General features: G+C 42.5%; 1 protein-coding gene across 1 annotated transcript; it reads right to left on the bottom strand.

The window, feature by feature from the left end:
- Nucleotides 1-14278: 14278 nt before the first annotated feature.
- LOC118654184 (casein kinase I-like) lies at nt 14279-15238 on the bottom strand. Its single transcript, XM_036305490.1, has one exon. It carries the CDS (start codon nt 15236-15238, stop codon nt 14279-14281), a length of 960 nt encoding a protein of 319 aa, XP_036161383.1.
- Between the last annotated feature and the right edge of the window lie 233 nt (nt 15239-15471).

Here is a 15471-nt window from a genome sequence, read left to right as displayed (position 1 = left end):
ACAGAGGATGATCCACTGATACAAAAAGAGATTACTTAACACATTTTCTTGTGTCCATTTCCCAATTAATTTCTCCACTCATACAGTTAGAGTAGGACGGGGAAGGAGAACCCAATATTTCAAAATCATTACATCATATTGCTAACATCATCCAAGAGGTAGTGGTTAGTTGGCATATATGCCATGTTTCACCATATGCTATTGTTTACCTAAAGTGGAGGCTTGGACAGGAAGTAAAATTCAGAATTTTTTTTTTAAGTTGTAAATCATCCAAGATTATACTTCCAGGTCTACAAATGAGTCCTGACATTATATAATAACTTAACAGGCTTTATTTATCAGAGTCTAAATTATTTTCAAAATATTAGGGATCCAACATCAACTGTGAAAATATTTATTACCTCCAATTAAAACCAGTTTGTTTTGACTATAGAAATGTTATCAGTGCAACTGATATAAATATTTATTATATAATAATTTTCAGTTTATGCCATATAGTCCAATTTCTTCAGCCCTTTTTCATGGGTTCCAAATGTAAGCAATTGTGTTGGTCTGGTTAAATTGTACCACAGTACATCTAGCAAACTACAAAAACTCTATACATCATATAAATTGTCAGAGTAGAGTACTACATACTGAAGAGACACCTATGGTTGGACCATCAGGGTTGTTAGGAATAATCAAAAACTGTGTGAAACCTTTTATAGCATTCACTTGCTCAAGCTAGCTGGTTCTATTTGATATTTACTTTCTCAGTTCTAAAAAAGTCAATGGAAAACAGAAAGGAGTAGAAATAATACATTATTAATCCAGATTTCAGAATGCTTCACATTTTAGGGGAAGGAAAAATAACAGTAAGCTCCATTTAAAAGAGATTCTGATTTAATACGCAGAATATGCATATGATTTAAAGCAGTTATTGTATATGTGAACAGTTCTGAAATTTGATTCCTTTTAATTTTATTCTATTAGCAGAAGCTATATTTCCAGCTATGGATATATGCTATTGATCAGAATTGCTAAAAACGATCCCTTTCGATATTCTTCATCATTTAATGTACCTGTAGTTGTGCTAGTAATCCAGTTCAAACCTTTTTTCCAAATGGTAAATGATGGGAAATTTCTTTTGTGTGTGTGTGTGTGAAGTATGCACGGACTACTACTTTTGAGGGTAAATTGACAGGAAATTAAAGAAATATATAATTTTAATAGAATTATGATACATGTTTTATATATGATGCATGGCATTCTCTTGAGATTGCTTCTAAGTGTGTGTATGTGTTTGTGTGTATATGACAGAGAGAACAAATAGGTGAGTGCTGAAAAAATGTTTTCACTTTTAAAAATTAATCACTGAGTCAAGTATTCAAAGTACTGGTCTTCTTTTGACCTCAGGTCAGTAGGTAAGTAAATAAACAAATAAATCACTTCTTTTGGAAACCTCGGGGAATTTATTAACCATAATCTATACCAAGCACTTGATAAATATACTTAAAGCTGAAAATAATAGACTTTCGGGAAAAGCGAACTTCAAGCAAAAATTACATGGTTTCTAATTGCTATCTGTAACCCCGAATGGAATAAAAAATTTGTTATATTAATTAATATTGACCCTTCCTACCACTTCCAAGTTTTTAAAGCTGTCATGGAAAATAAAGATCCACACTAAGCCTTCTGTTTTCAGATGCAACATATCAGAAGTATATTTTACAGTTTGAAATTTTAATGTAATATTGTATTATCATACAGAATAAACTTAAATGTTTGACTGTTCTGCTTCAGCACAAATCTTTGTATTGAAGGCATCAGAAAGGTACAATGGCTGTCAGCGTTATTTACACATATGATAGCTGAATTGAAACAATGAGGCCTTTAGGGTATTCTGACTTCCAATTAGGCCTTTGATGAGATGGTAGTTATGCATAATCTGATTTTACTTTTTAACACACATGTTTGAATATTTTGGAACCTCACTTAATCACCCTTATAGCACAGTGATTCCACAAAGCATTCTTCCCTTCAGCCCCAATGTATAGTTTGTCAAGTGACATGACCGTTTCTTAATTTATAATTGGGACTTAGAACTAATGGCAAATGATTCATGTATTCAAAAAATGTTCATTTTCTACTATGTGCCTGGCATTGTTCAGGGACAAGACTCTATAAGTTTTATTGTGCAAATTCTAACATTTCTTCTTAGAGTTGTTTTCTAGAAACACCTGTTTTTCAAAAAACATTCCAGGGGACAATCTGAAAACTTTTAAATAACATTTAGAGCATAGATTCATTTTAGAAATTACATGACCCCTTTCGAATGCATCTTGTGACTCTCTTTTGTTAGCAATAAAAGGTTCCAACATGATTTTGGCATACTTGAAAGTTCTTAACTACCCGTTAAAAACAACTTTAAAATAGTAAATCACTCAACACACCACCAAAACAAAGTCTTATGAACTTGGACAAAAATGGCAAGACTGGGATTCTGCTTTTCCAGTTATTCATTTTAAGGGTCATACTATGCCTTATGAAAATTCTTTTTCCCCCCACATTGCAGATATGAAGAGCAAGGGGTGAGAGTGAGCAAGCAAGCCAGTGTTGGGTAATCATGGAGCAGAATGTAAAGCTGTGGATCTCCTTTTAATAAAAAAATAATAATCTTTCCTCCTTAGACTGTACTCTTCCTTGGCAGCACTGGAGTAACTTATGCTCCAAATCGAAAGTCTTTGGACTAAGAAGATGAACTAGGATATTTCCCCCGAAAGATAATAATGGAGAAGACATTTGCAATGTCTTCCCCAAACAGGTTAAGAGTACAGATTGATTCTCACGGTATAGTGTACCTGGTTTGTTAATTTTAATCATAAAATAACCATCTAAAATTCAAGGAAGCTGTCTATGACCCTTATCACAAATGCGATCAATTAAACGCTAATCTAACAGTTCCTATTAGAGTCCACTGGGGTGTTTCATTTCCTTTTGGTTTCTAAAACCGATGGTTACTAATTTTCTTTCTATGGAACCAGAAACTTCTTTTTCTATTTCTTTGGGTCACCTCAAATACACCTCCAGATTAACATCCCAAGGGAGAAAAGAAAAACTAGAAAGTTCAGGGCGTCTCCTATCCAATTGCTTCATATTGGAGATGGAGAGTTTTTCTCCACATATTAGCATATCGCCAGTAGCAGTGATGCAGATCAGCTAAACCAGAAGCTGCCTAGGGCAACCTCGAGAAGCAAACCAGCCCCCGTCCCCGCCCCTACTCTCCCCGTGGCGAAATAGACTTAGAGACGGCATCTACGAGTGGAGTGAGATCGTCTGTCTCCGCAATTGTAAACAACCGGCTGCACTAGGTTCAGTGAAATGTTTAAATACACTCCTGACTGCAAACACATCCACTCACCAAGTCACGCCAACAATCTCCCCTTCTCCACCTCTAGGAAAAAGCATCCTGAAACTGAATTGGCAATCCGCCGGTTGTGGCGTGGAAGAGAGTGAGATTACATTTCCCCAGGCATGCCGAGAGGGTACTGGGCGCTTGGCAGGTGCGCTGGTCGCTGCTAGATCCCCGGGACCACGTTTCAGGATGAAATGTGAAAACGCACAAACCCGCACAGCTGAGCGCCTGGTTAAAGCCAACACCGACAGTTCCCAGGGCAGCAACTGCTGCGTAATGACTGCCTCTTTTGACAAAGATTGGGGTATAAGGAGGACGCTACCGGTGCGGACCCAGACGGCGCAGGTTAGGAGGTCTTGAAGTTCTCCCCTCTCCCCAAACCTGGGCTCCCCGGGTGAGATTCGAAGAGAAATTCAGAAGCAAACAGGTACTAAAGTGGGTCCTAGCCCCTCGGTATCTTCTGAGAGACGGCAGGAGCAGGACCCGAGTGGCCGAGCCCGGGGGCGGACGCTCCAGGTGGGAGAGATGCCCGAGGAGAGGCGCCCCCTAGTCTCTTCTGGGACCAAGGACCCTGTCCCCCGCGTCCAGGTCCACTTGTTAGAGCGCCTGGGATCTGCGAGAGAGCCCGGGCGAGGACACCCACCCCTTTCAGAACCGGAGGAGTTGGTGAGCAAAAGTGTCGCCTGAGAAGCCCAGCGAGCCCTTGAAGGGCAGCGCCCCTAGGGCTCCCTTGAACTGCGAACGAGGCCGACCTCCCATCTGCCCTGGGTAGCCCCGAGCCCGGCAGGGACCAAAGGAAGAAGGAGCAGAGGTTCTGCCACCTCGGGCAGGACTCCCAGAACGGACACAGCTCGCCGCTCACAGCCGGGAGCGACCCATCCGCCGCCCGCAGCCTCGGGGCGAAGTTCGCCTGGAGTCCTTGGGTTGGGAGGAGGGCGAGTCAGAGAAAGAAACGCACCTACCTAGTCCAGGCGCAAGTTTCGGTGTCGTCCCCAGGTGCGGTCCCCCGCCCTCTTGCCAGGTGCTCAGCCCTGCCGGACGCTGCCTGCGCCCGGGACTTCAGGCTTCTCAGCCGGTTCCTGCGGGAAACGACTGTAAATCCACATTACTGTTCGAGCTGCCGCTCGCGCCCCCCCATCGCTCTCCTCCGGCCGGGGGCAGTGGTGCTCTCAGCCGGCAGCTGCCGAGGGCAGGGACCGAACCTGGCTACCACCACGCCTGTGGACGCCCGCTGCCAAGAGGGTGCTTGCGCCCGGGGTCGTACGTGTGTGCGAGAGTGTGTATACGCGTGTGTGTCCGTGCAAGAGAGAGTGTGCGTGTGTGTGTGCGAGCAGACGGGGTGAGCTCAGCCCCCGGGGCACTCGGAGGTGAACTCCGGCCAAAGCCGGAGCCTGCAGCGCTCCGGGGTGCAGGGCGTCTGCACCGCTGATGGCTGCGTTGATGTTGCCGTGGCCGCCGCCGCCGCGCTCTAAGGCTGGTCGCGGTGGTGCAAAAAAATGTTTCTCCGCTACTCGAGACCAAAAAACCTGCCCTGTCTACTGAGCATGCCCGGTTTGACAGCTCCACAGCCGAGGGTTTTTTTTTTTTTTTTTTTTTGGTGTTTTTTTTCCCCCCCTTTTCCCTTTTCCCCAAGACTCCGGGTTTTAGCCGCAGCTGAGATACGGCGAGGGAAAAAGAGGAGGAGGAGGGCTGAGGGAGCAGGTAGCGGGCTGAGGAAGGGAAGTCGAAATGAGAAAAATCTGGGTATTAGGAGGTGGAGAGAGGGAAGGAGAAAGCTGAGTATGAGAGCAGAGGAAGGAATATGGATCAACAAAATTTAGATTTAGTACCACAATGCGTACCTGGCCACGGGACTCTCATGACCAGCTTGTATTATTTTCCCCCAAGGGTTAGGTGGGGTGCGGGCGCCGGAGGAGTGTTTGTCATCCCCTCAACCTGGGACAGTGTTCCACAGTCATGACATACACAAACGCGCGTGCACACACAAAGGAGTGCTATCACTGCTCGATGTATAAAACCTCAGGACTGACTTAGAAAGAATGCCAAGTCTCTTGCCAGTATAACTTTGGCAAAAAGAAAAAAGCGAGGGAGAGAGATTTGTTGGGGGTTCCTCCTTTTCCACTCTCTCCGCCTTCCAGAACCGCCAAGCCCGTGGCTGCAGCGCATTAAGTGACCCGCAAGCTCTTGTATAGGTGTGTGTGAGAGCACTGCCGACTGCCTCCCGCTGACAGTGCGACCCCAGCGCGTCAAGGCCGGCCACACGCAGCCTCCTGGCAGCGAGTCAAGTCAGCACTTACAATGTCCGTCTGGAGGGTGGCCCAGTGCTCTAGCTCCTGCCTAGCCTGGCCGCCCAGTTCCCTGGGCTCCCCAACCGGCTCTGCCCCTCACCCAGCCGGGCACGAGGGCACGTACCGGGGCGAACTCAGCACGCTGCCCCAAGCCCTGGACACCCTCCCTTTCCACCCTGTTCAGCTTCCACGAAAAAGCGGAAAGGCGGAATCTTCATGCCCCTAAACTCGCTCTGGGCGCTTTAGGAGTCCTATTGGGCATGCTCAGGACTTGGGGCGCCAGGCTTGGAGGAACTCTCCAGTCTCCAACATCTGCACGTCTGGGCCAGATGTGAGTCTGAAGCATGAGGCGTTGGCGCCCCATTCGAGTTTGGCTCCGGTTCCAGGAAGGGCGGCGGCGACGCCCACAATCTCCTTCTCCTTCCCTGCTTCCCGGCGAGAGCCAGACCTTGGGAGATACCAAGTGCCGAGCCAGGGGAGCTGCACCAACTGGAGAAATCGGAGTCTCGGGTCTTTCCAGACCCCTTCCCACCGCCCCCCCACCCCTCCCCCTCAGCGCCACCCAAGCCATACACAGGTAGAGGGCGCGCAGAGCAGCAAAGAGCCCCGTGTGTGTTCTTGGGGACAGCTAACCTCTCTAGGTAAAGAAAAGAGAGCGCGAAGAGTCGCACCTTCTTTAGGAGAAAGATGTTTATTGATGGTTTTCTTGAGTGAAGAAAGCAGGGCGCGTGTGCATGTGTATGTGTGTGTGCACGCACGTTTGAAATTTTTCTCCGCAAGAGCAGGGACAGGAAACCGGTAGGCTATGGCCGAGCTGAGAGCCCGCTAGGGGTTGCAATTAGGCACATTTGGAGCCTTAGCTGGCGCTAATTACCGGGAAGAGTTGCTTGCGGCTGTGATGGGCGCGCACCAAAGCTTCCAGCTGTTCTCCACGCTGGGTGGTGGCAGCTGCGGCGCGAGGACGGCTTCCGGGCTGAATGGTCTCTGCTCCAGAGCTGGGGGCCCGGATTTGGTTTCCGAAAAAGGGTGACGCCAGGGGGAGATCTCGGAACCATGCGTTCCCATCTTTCTGGCTTTTGGTACAGGTATTTGCAAAGAGGGAGCACTGTAAACCCATCACACCTCTGAAGGTTAGAAATGTACCGAGCTAAGCACTCTCAAATCACGTTTATTCCCATCGACCCCTTTCCAACACCGACTTCAGCTGCAGGCAGAAATCCTTTGGATTCCTGCCGCTCACCATCACCCCACCTCCTACCCCCACCCCACCGCAACAAAGAAACAAAAGACAACCGGACTCTGGCGGGGGGGATAGCAACTGCTTCCAAAACCTTCTCTCTTTGGGTCTGTTGAAAAAGCAATGGGGGAGGGGATGGCTATAAAACTGTGTCTTGCCACCAGTATGTAAATAAACCTTACTAAAACCCACTACCTTTATCCAAAACAAAACAAAAACGTGTGTATCTTTTAATCCCAAATAAAAGATTCCTCTTTAAGAACTACCGGAACCCTAAACTGTGGAGGGAAAATACTTTCAGGATATATCCTCAATTCCCACATAAGAATTCTGGAAGGAAGAAAAAGAAACATCTGGCCAGTCACTTCTCCAGTGACTGGAAAACACTGAAGTCTAAGGAAATTCTGTAACCAACGATTAAGGAAACAGCTCCTCATTAATGAAATGGGAATTCAGGCAGAATGGCACATGAACAAAACATAACAGCCATAGGAATGAGATAGAGGATTTAAAACCATGATCATCTCACTCTCACACTTGCTGTCTCTTTGTTACTTTGTTTTTCTTTTTGAAGATACAGGGAGGAAGGGGCAGTTGATGCCTAAGAATTATATGAAAGGAAACTCAGCTTGTTTCTTGACTGGCAATTCAGCAGTCAGTTTAATCATTAACAAAAACAAAAAACAACTCTCTCCTCTACCGCCTCCTCTTTATATTTTCTCTCATATTCTTCCCTCTCATTTTCCTCACTCATCTTCCACAGCTCCCTGGAGCCCTTAATTCATTTGGTCTGCATCTGTCTCCCTTTAGTTCTTTCAAAAATATTGTTTCCCTTTTTAATTCCAACGTACAAAGGGCTCTGTCACTTTTCTCCTTTTCTGAAGAACTGATTTACAGCTTCTGGAGATCCACAGCCTGATACTATAGGTGGATTCCTAAAGCATTTATTCAACTTTAGAGATTCCCTAGACACACTTATGCAACAGAAAATTGAAGAATCCTCAAGTCGTTTTGCTCATGAGACCAATATTTGTATTTCAAAGGTGGATATAAGGAAGAAGGCACACTAAATTGCCAGTTTCAGAATGGCCAATGTAAACCAAAATATAACCAATTATGATGGAGCATGTGATCTGTATAGGACAGGTGCCCAGTTGCCTAGATTACTCAAATAATTTGCTAGGAATTTTAAGAGATATGCCTTTTTGTTAACAAAGACCACACACATGAACTTGTATACCCTTATTATGTTTGTCCCCAGAATTAGTGCAATTACAAAAAAATCAATCCAGAAAAGATCTTGAATTATCTACTATGTTCCAGGAACTGTGCCAGCACAGGAAATCTGTAAATAAATTGAGACTTTAAAAAGCTAAGAGATGTTCAAGAATTTGTGAACATTTCAATAATCAAACAAGCATATATTGAGTGTCCACTACCATGTACCTAAAACAATAGAGTTCTAGAAAACAATATTTAGATGATCTGACCTTGATATTTTTAAACATATTCGTTTAATCCATAGGTTGTATTCTCTGCAAAGAATGCATAATGGAAAATATCACTTATTTCAATCTTGTTTCTAAGTACTCTCATAAGTAAGAGTGTAAGTAAAATATTAGAACATTAAAGTCAATAACAATCACATAAAGAAAATCAATGTGAACCATCTAAAATTAAGGGTTTTTTTGTTTGCTTGTCTAATGGGAAGATGTTTTCAAAGGCACACTTTCAAATGTACTTGTGGTGGTGAACCATTATTTCCTATTGCAACTGATAACAATGTCATCCAGAGATCAGCTACCAGAAATTATGAATGGCACCATACCCTTTGGCTACAATGATTGGAAGCAGGAAAGGTAGCTTAATGATTTTCTACCCCAACAGTTTCCATAAACAGAGCTGTAAAAATTTCAGTCACCAGCTTGCTGCTAGGGAGTGCCCATTTCTGGCCAGCTACAGGCCCTCTGGGGAAAGCAGCCACATTTGAGAAAGCTCACTTGAGCCTGGATGTGAACAGTTGGTGATCAGAATTCTGCATCCATCTGTTCAGAACAGAGTCAGACACATTATTTTTCACACACCCAAGTAAGGTTCAAGAGAACAAGTGACAAGCCAATTAAAGTCTTCTCTCTACCTATTCCTATTTAGTATCCAAATGAATACTGTGGATGCTTTCCTGGCTAGAGTTCCAAGAGGCAAAATACTTTTTTTAAAACTTTCAGCTTTAGCAAGTCACTTCATATTCCACATAGCAAGTCCTGCTCCTGGAAGTGTACATTCAGACAGAATATCCCTCATTGGAAAGGCCCCATCAATGCTGCTGCATCTAACTCTTAAAATAAAATATCGCTAATACAGATTAATCATAACCTTCAAAAACCAGGGCTTCTCAATAGGGTGCAGTAGCAATTCATTTGTGTTTTTGCTGTATGGGTTCAAATAATTACCTCAATTTGAAATTATAGAATGTTACAAGAATGGCACCTTGGTCTTTAACTCATATGAAATTCACTTATATTTGATATGCATATACCTAAAAATATGGCAATAATAATTTGTAGCCTCAAATATAATTTAGTACCTTCCCTTGCAGACCTGAAAGCTAGCTTTATGATAGTTTGTCTTTTTATTGAAAATACTTTCAAGAATATTACTTTTTGGCACTTTTTAACTATCACAGTTGAAAAGAGGAAATAATTGATTTCAAAATGTACCATGATTTCTATTTGAGAGATGAAATTACACTCCAGAAAAAAGAATTTGAAAAGTGTAGAACAATTAGGATTGTTCTGTTGGCATTTAAATGCACTTGAACTTCTAACTTTGTGATCTCATCATCATAACCTTTTAACTGAATTATTATCATGATCAACTTACAGGTAACTATTAATTTGTATTGAAATAACTAAAGTATTTAGTGTTTCTAAAATGCATGCTTAATAATGGCCATAAGCAGACTTTTATAGTCACATACATTAACGATTGCTCTTAGATGCTAACAATTATTAGAAGAGTCTATTATAAAGATTTTAAATGTGTTTTTTATGAAAATTGGGGACTAGGATGTTATCATTTTCCATGCAACACAATAAACATGAATAATTTCTTCTTAGACTCAGGAAACAAGCTCCCCATATGTATCTTCATTCTCTCATTCATAATTTCGTGAAGCAAACTTACAGAAAACCCACTACGTGTCTACTCAGTGCTAACTACTGGGAAGAGAATGATAAAACATACCTGGCCCTGCCTTTGTGGAGATTACAATCCACTGGCAGGAAACTGACATAACCAATATTACAATGAGATATAGTTTTTTTTTGTTGTTTGTTTGTTTTTATTTTCCCACCCGCCACAGTCCAAGTCCCACAAATAACATTTCACCTTTAATCAAGAAAGAAGCAGAGTTTGAAAAAAGATGACTCATTTGAACTTGAGCCTCAGCTCCATGACTACCCTTTTACCTAAAACAGCCTCTGCCCAGAACCACGATGCTTGGAAACCAAGATGGTCCTAGAGAGAAAATGCTGTTTAAGGGGGTAACATACCATTTGGGTACATTGCAGCCATTGGACCCCCTGGTCTGGGGAAAGCAGCTGGGTTGTGCCAGGGAGACTACCCACTCTAGGAAATGGGACCACCGTCTTCATTATAGGACCATTCATCCTTGGAAAGGAAGCTGAGTTTAGACCCAGGGTCCCAGTTGGCCTTGCAAAAGGAGCTGGGTTGATACCCACAGGGCCTGCTGGAGGAGCCCAAAGGCCCAGAAGCTGACCTGGGGAAATATATAGTTTTAAACTAAAGGAAAAGAACACAGTATTGGCAAGAAAACAACAGAGAAGAAGCCACTTAGATTGGGGTTGGAGTGGTTAGGTAGTTTCCCTGAGGCAGTGGCTACTAATCTGAGGCCAGGAGAATGAGTACTAGTTAATAGTCCAGGCATAAAGAAAAGAAGCTATGGTATTTACATAAGAAATACTGGTAGCTTTGCAATATCCAGTGCATCTGGAGTGTAGTGAGCATAGTTGTGTATTTGGGGTAGCAGTGGTGGTGACAGAAGATGAGGCAAGAGAGGCAGAAAGGAGCCAAATCATATAAAGCAGTGGTTCTCAACCTTCCTAATGCCGTGACCCTTTAATACAGTTCCTCATGTTGTGACGACCCCCAACCATAAAATTATTTTCGTTGCTACTTCATAGCTGTAATTTTGCTACAGTTATGAATAGTAATGTAAATATCTGATATGCAGAATGTATTTAGGCGACCCCTGTGAAAGGGTCGTTTGACCACCCAAAGGGGTTGCCACCCACAGGTTGAGAACCTCTTTATATTACAAAGATTTAGGGGACTTGATAAGGAATTTGGATTTTGCCCTGAGGACAATTCAATTAATTAAATACAAAAGCAGATATGCAAATTTAACTACGTTTTATTAAGCCAGAAATAAAAGATAACACTACAACTCTTCTCAATTTTTTTGTTGTGCAAATATAGCACTTTTTCATGAAAATCTTAGGTTAACATATAAGTTTGTTAATGTTATTTTCAGTGCATCAATACATAGATATTTAATTTCTGCCAGTTTTAACTTCTGATAAACATCAACAGAGATAACCAAAAGACAATAGCACTCTGAGGTCTCCAAAAATGTTTAAGACTGTAAAGGGGTCCAGAGACCAATTCATCTTCTCCTTTTCTTAAAACTGGTTGTTGTTTCCCTTCTATCAGTATCTTTTATTATTCCAAAAGGCTAAGTCCTTTCACAATAAGAAATTAATTTTTGCCCAGCCAGAATGGCTCAATGGTTGAGTGTCCACCCATGAATCAGGAGGTCACGGTCAGGGCTCATGCCCGGGTTGTGGGACCAATCCCCAGAGGGGGGCTTTTTTTCTCATCACTGATGTTTCTCTCTCTCCTTCTCCCTCTCTGAAATCAATACAAATATATTTAAACAAAAAAAATAAATTAAGTTTTACCTTGCAATCTAGAATGATTACTTACAACTACTATGGGATGAATCTTGAAATTATTCTAGTCTATTCCAATTAAACCAATTACTTTCTTAACCAGTAACACATACTTTGAAAAAGTGTGATCTCACCCCATTTGAAGGCTTAAGTAATTACTTCTAGTTTATATCTTTGAGACCACATCTCTTGTCCTAACATTCCTCCTAGGCTCCATCTCTAAAAGCTGCCTAGACAGTTCCTCCTTAATATTATAAAATTACTTAAAACTCAACCTGTTTAAATCTTAACTGATCCCCAATATATCTTTATTTTTTCAGGTTTTTTTAATTAATGAACTTATAAACAAAAAAGCTCCCATTTTGCCCTGACTGGTTTGGCTCAGTGGATAGAGCGTCGGCCTGCAGACTGAAAGGTCCCAGGTTCGATTCCAGTCAAGGGCATGTACCTTGGTTGCAGGCACATCCCCAGTGGGGGGGTGTGCAGGAGGCAGCTGATCGATGTTTCTCTCTCATCAGTGTTTCTAGCTCTCTATCCTTCTCCCTTCCTCTCGGGGGGGGGGGGGGGGAAACTCCCGGAATTGCTCAATGGTTGAGTGTCCACCCATGAATCAGGAGGTCACGGTCAGGGCTCATGCCCGGGTTGTGGGATCAATCCCCAGTGGGGGGCATTTTTTCTCATCACTGATGTTTCTCTCTCTCCTTCTCCCTCTCTGAAATCAATACAAATATATTTAAACAAAAAAAATAAATTAAGTTTTACCTTGCAATCTAGAATGATTACTTACAACTACTATGGGATGAATCTTGAAATTATTCTAGTCTATTCCAATTAAACCAATTACTTTCTTAACCAGTAACACATACTTTGAAAAAGTGTGATCTCACCCCATTTGAAGGCTTAAGTAATTACTTCTAGTTTATATCTTTGAGACCATATCTCTTGTCCTAACATTCCTCCTAGGCTCCATCTCTAAAAGCTGCCTAGACAGTTCCTCCTTAATATTACAAAATTACTTAAAACTCAACCTGTTTAAATCTTAACTGATCCCCAATATATCTTTAACAGGTTTTTTTTAATTAATGAACTTATAAACAAAAAAGCTCCCATTTTGCCCTGACCGGTTTGGCTCAATGGATAGAGCTTCGGCCTGCAGACTGAAAGGTCCCAGGTTCAATTCTGGTCAAGGGCATGTACCTTGGTTGTGGGCACATCCCCAGTGGGGGGTGTGCAGGAGGCAGCTGATCAATGTTTCTCATCGGTGTTTTTAGCTCTCTACCCCTCTCCCTTCCTCTCTGTAAAAAAATCAATAAAATATATTTTAAAAAAAGCTCCCATTTCAAAATAAAAACAAAATCCCACATCATATAGATGTTCAGTTACTACATTTACCTAAGCAACATACATACATGTTCAGTTTTAAGATGGTAACTAAATTTATGTGACAAATATGCTTTTTTAAAAAATACCAAGAACATTAAAGAGTTAATGCAGTTGTAAGGATAATCTAGCAGTCACTATGTTTTTATGTTTTCACTTGAGATGTTGTTATTTCTAGCACAGGTAAGCATGCAGTCTAACATGTACTCAAATACTTTTGGTTGCTACCCTATCAGCCGGCTTGCAAACAAGAAGCCAACCATTTTAAGAATGATTTAAGTGAACAACATGCAAACCCCAGGGATGGATAAGCCCTAAGAATGCACAATTGTGAACATTTACAACCACAACTTTGTCTGAAGACTGTTCATGCTGCTCTTCTGAAATGAGATCTCAAGCAGTATAGTTCAAAGTAAAAGATTTTAACAAAAGTTAGCATATGTACAATTTCTCCACCAATTTTTGTGTATCAACCATTTAGTTAACTTTTCTACTTAAAAAAATGCAATAGAAGAGCAAGAGTGGGGGGGGGGATGGGGGTTAATGGGGGGGATAAGGATACATTTGTAATACCTTAACTAATAAAGAATTAAAAAACAACAAAAAGAATGCAATAGAAAACTGGATGGACATAAGACACTGGGGGGGTAAGGGAGGCCAGGGGATTGTCAAGGGCGGGGGGGAAAAAAAGGAGACATATGTAATACTCTTTGTAATACTTTAAGCAATAAAAAAATAAAAAATAATAATAATAATAATAAAAGAAAACTGGACACCATGTTTCACTGCTTCAGTTAATATTCACAATTACAGCAGCTACAATTCATAGCATCACCAATGCTGCCCAATATTAATATGTAAACTAAGTAGAACAAGTAACCGATTGTCCATAACCACTGGCTAGTGTACATATGGACTAAAATTTCTAGATTTGGGGAGAAACAAATGCTGCTCTGATATCTGCACTGCTCCTTCTATTCCTTCATTCATGTTTAGGAAGCTGTGGGGTTTAGGCCTGCTGACCCTGCCCGCTTGAAGAGGCTCCCTGCTGTGTTCCTTTCTGCTTTAGTAATGTCCAATCAAATACGAAGTCATAATGGTAGTTCAGGCTCCTGAAAAGGGTGCGGAATAGCTGCTTCAGATACGTGTAATCCGGTGTTTCCTCAAAGCGTAACCCACGACAATAGTTTAAGTACATAGTAAATTCTGCAGGAAAGTCACTACATAAAGCTTCAACAGCTGTGGCCATCTTCTTTTCACAAATCTTTTCATATTTCTGTTTCTTTGTTGCAGCCGTTAGTCCCTGCCATGGCAGGCTGCTTCTATTAAAATACATCAGAACATATCCTAAGGATTCCAAGTCATCCCGGCGACTCTGTTCAATACCAAGATGTGCATTGACGCTAGCATAACGGACAGTGCCAGTGAGATTTTTATCTTCTCTGTATGGTATGTGTTGCTTTGTCCTGTTGTCTCTGTACTTTTTGGCCAAACCAAAATCAACAAGAAATAACTTATTACAGTTACGCCCGACGCCCATTACGAAATTATCGGGTTTAATGTCTCTGTGTATAAAGTTCTTTGAATGCACATATTCAAGTCTACTTATCATCTGGTCAGCTAGCATAAGTACAGTTTTCATTGTGAAGGTTCTTGAACAGAAGCTGAAGAGGTCTTCAAGGCTGGGCCCAAGAAGATCCATGACTAGCACATTGTATTCCCTCTCCTGCCCGTACCACCGTATGTGGGGGATACCAATCCCACCCTGAAGAATCTTATAGAGTTTGTTCTCATACATCAACTGGGGGTGCCTGGCCTTCTGAGATTCTATCTTCACTGCAACCCCCTCACCATTGGTGATGTTGACCGCCAGATAAACGACCCCGAAGGAGCCAGACCCGATCTTTCGTATCAATTTATATTTCCCTCCGACAATGAATTCAGACTTGGACACGCTGCTGCTAGCCATCCTGACAAAGGCCAGGCTAGGGCCAAGTCCCAAAACCTCACAGAGGCCTCTAGGGCTGTGGAGAAGGGCGGCCGGAAACCGTTAGGCCTCCGGCGTTTGAGGGCCGGGCCCACAATTCAACAAGCGGTACCTGATCAAAGCCGCTCAATCGGGTTTCCTTTTCGCCAGGCCGCAGTTTGTGAGGGTTTCTCGCGGTCACTAGGTTGCGCAGCTAGTCTCTGGACTTGCCGGCT

This window comes from Myotis myotis, unplaced genomic scaffold (genome assembly GCF_014108235.1).
Source record: "Myotis myotis isolate mMyoMyo1 unplaced genomic scaffold, mMyoMyo1.p scaffold_m19_p_4, whole genome shotgun sequence".
In the NCBI taxonomy this organism is placed as follows: domain Eukaryota; kingdom Metazoa; phylum Chordata; class Mammalia; order Chiroptera; family Vespertilionidae; genus Myotis; species Myotis myotis.
The sequence above is the reverse complement of the archived record's forward strand: the minus strand, read 5'-3'. Positions and strand labels throughout refer to the sequence as shown.